General features: G+C 46.2%; 1 protein-coding gene across 1 annotated transcript in view; it reads right to left on the bottom strand.

The window, feature by feature from the left end:
- LOC101579517 (DET1 homolog) overlaps positions 1–1,237 on the bottom strand; it is an 8,306-nt gene that overhangs the window by 1,264 nt on the left and 5,805 nt on the right. The window contains 1 exon segment of the mRNA XM_023712065.1: positions 131–266. Coding sequence (XP_023567833.1) covers positions 131–266 — 136 coding nt within the window.

The raw sequence follows: 1,237 nt of genomic DNA, 5'->3' as shown, positions 1-1,237 counted from the left end.
CCGCAACCCCCTACTTGGATCCCATGATTGTTCCTCAAAGATTCAGAGGGGCCAACGCCCTTCGTAACAGAAGGAGCGGCCTCTGATGCGGGGCAAGCGTGGCCGCAGTCTCCCCCCTTGTGTGACGCACACGGCGGCCCCGACCTTTGGCTTCATGGTGCGTGAGCTCTTGGTCGGCCGCTCCCGCGCTGAGGAGCGTGTCCTGAGTGTCCAGGATGGTTTTTCGCCGTCTCTGTTTCCTGCTCAGGTCTTGGAGATAACAAGAACTGGAACAGCGGCAGCCTCTAGGCAGGGCTACCGCCACGTCTGCCTGCCACAGACTAAAGCGAGCTAAGTCTGAACCAAAACCCCTGAAGCCATGGGTCAAAAGAACATTCCTCTTTTACATTGATTTTTTCAGGCATTTTGTCACATCAAAGGATATCTAACAGCGAAAAGCCCAGTCGCAGTTACAACGCGGGGTAGCGAGACCCGAAGCCTGGCCGTATGAATCCAAACCCAACATACGGAGTAAATCTGTACTGAGCCTGCTGTACTCAAGCGCAAAACAGGATGAAAGCAGGAAGAAAGCGAAAGTATAAAATCAAGCTGCTGAAGTGGCCCCTGTTTGTAATCCTAGCTCCAAGGAGAATCAGTGGTAGAGGCCAGCCTGAGCTACAGAATGAAGCAAAGTACAAAACTGGGCAGGGAAGACCAAATTTTATTTGCAAATTAAACAAATGTCAAAATGAAAAACCAAAGAAAATTCACTAAAGATCCTAGCCTACAAAACTGGTTCTCTCTCCCATGATGCAAGCCTCTTTCCAAGATTATTGTTTATATTCTCATACAAAGTTCATTCAGCTAAAATTCACACCTCAGCTTCAATTCTCTTAATTTCTCTACCAGGAGATATTGAAGTTTCTTACATCTATGTTTTCATTCTTTGGACAAATGGCCAACCGTAACATCTTTTTTGTTTGCGTTTATTTCATTTCTTTCCTTTTATTTGTAAAGAAAAACTCTATGCAATTCAGGCTGGCCTTGAACTCCTTATGTCACTATGTACCCCATGCTGCCTTTCAACTCCTGGAGATCCTCCTGCCTCAGCTTTGGTACTGCTCAGATTACAGATGTGCAGTGCTACATCTGCCTTTTCAGTGCAACCAGCTTAATGGTAACTCACTCTACAGATTCTACTATTATATACATTTAAAAAATCTGGGGCCAGGGAGATGGCTCAGTGGAATAAGCGCTT

The sequence above is a fragment of the Octodon degus genome, unplaced genomic scaffold (genome assembly GCF_000260255.1).
Source record: "Octodon degus isolate 3935 unplaced genomic scaffold, OctDeg1.0 scaffold00023, whole genome shotgun sequence".
Classification (NCBI taxonomy): domain Eukaryota; kingdom Metazoa; phylum Chordata; class Mammalia; order Rodentia; family Octodontidae; genus Octodon; species Octodon degus.
This window is presented reverse-complemented; position numbering and strand designations above follow the sequence as displayed.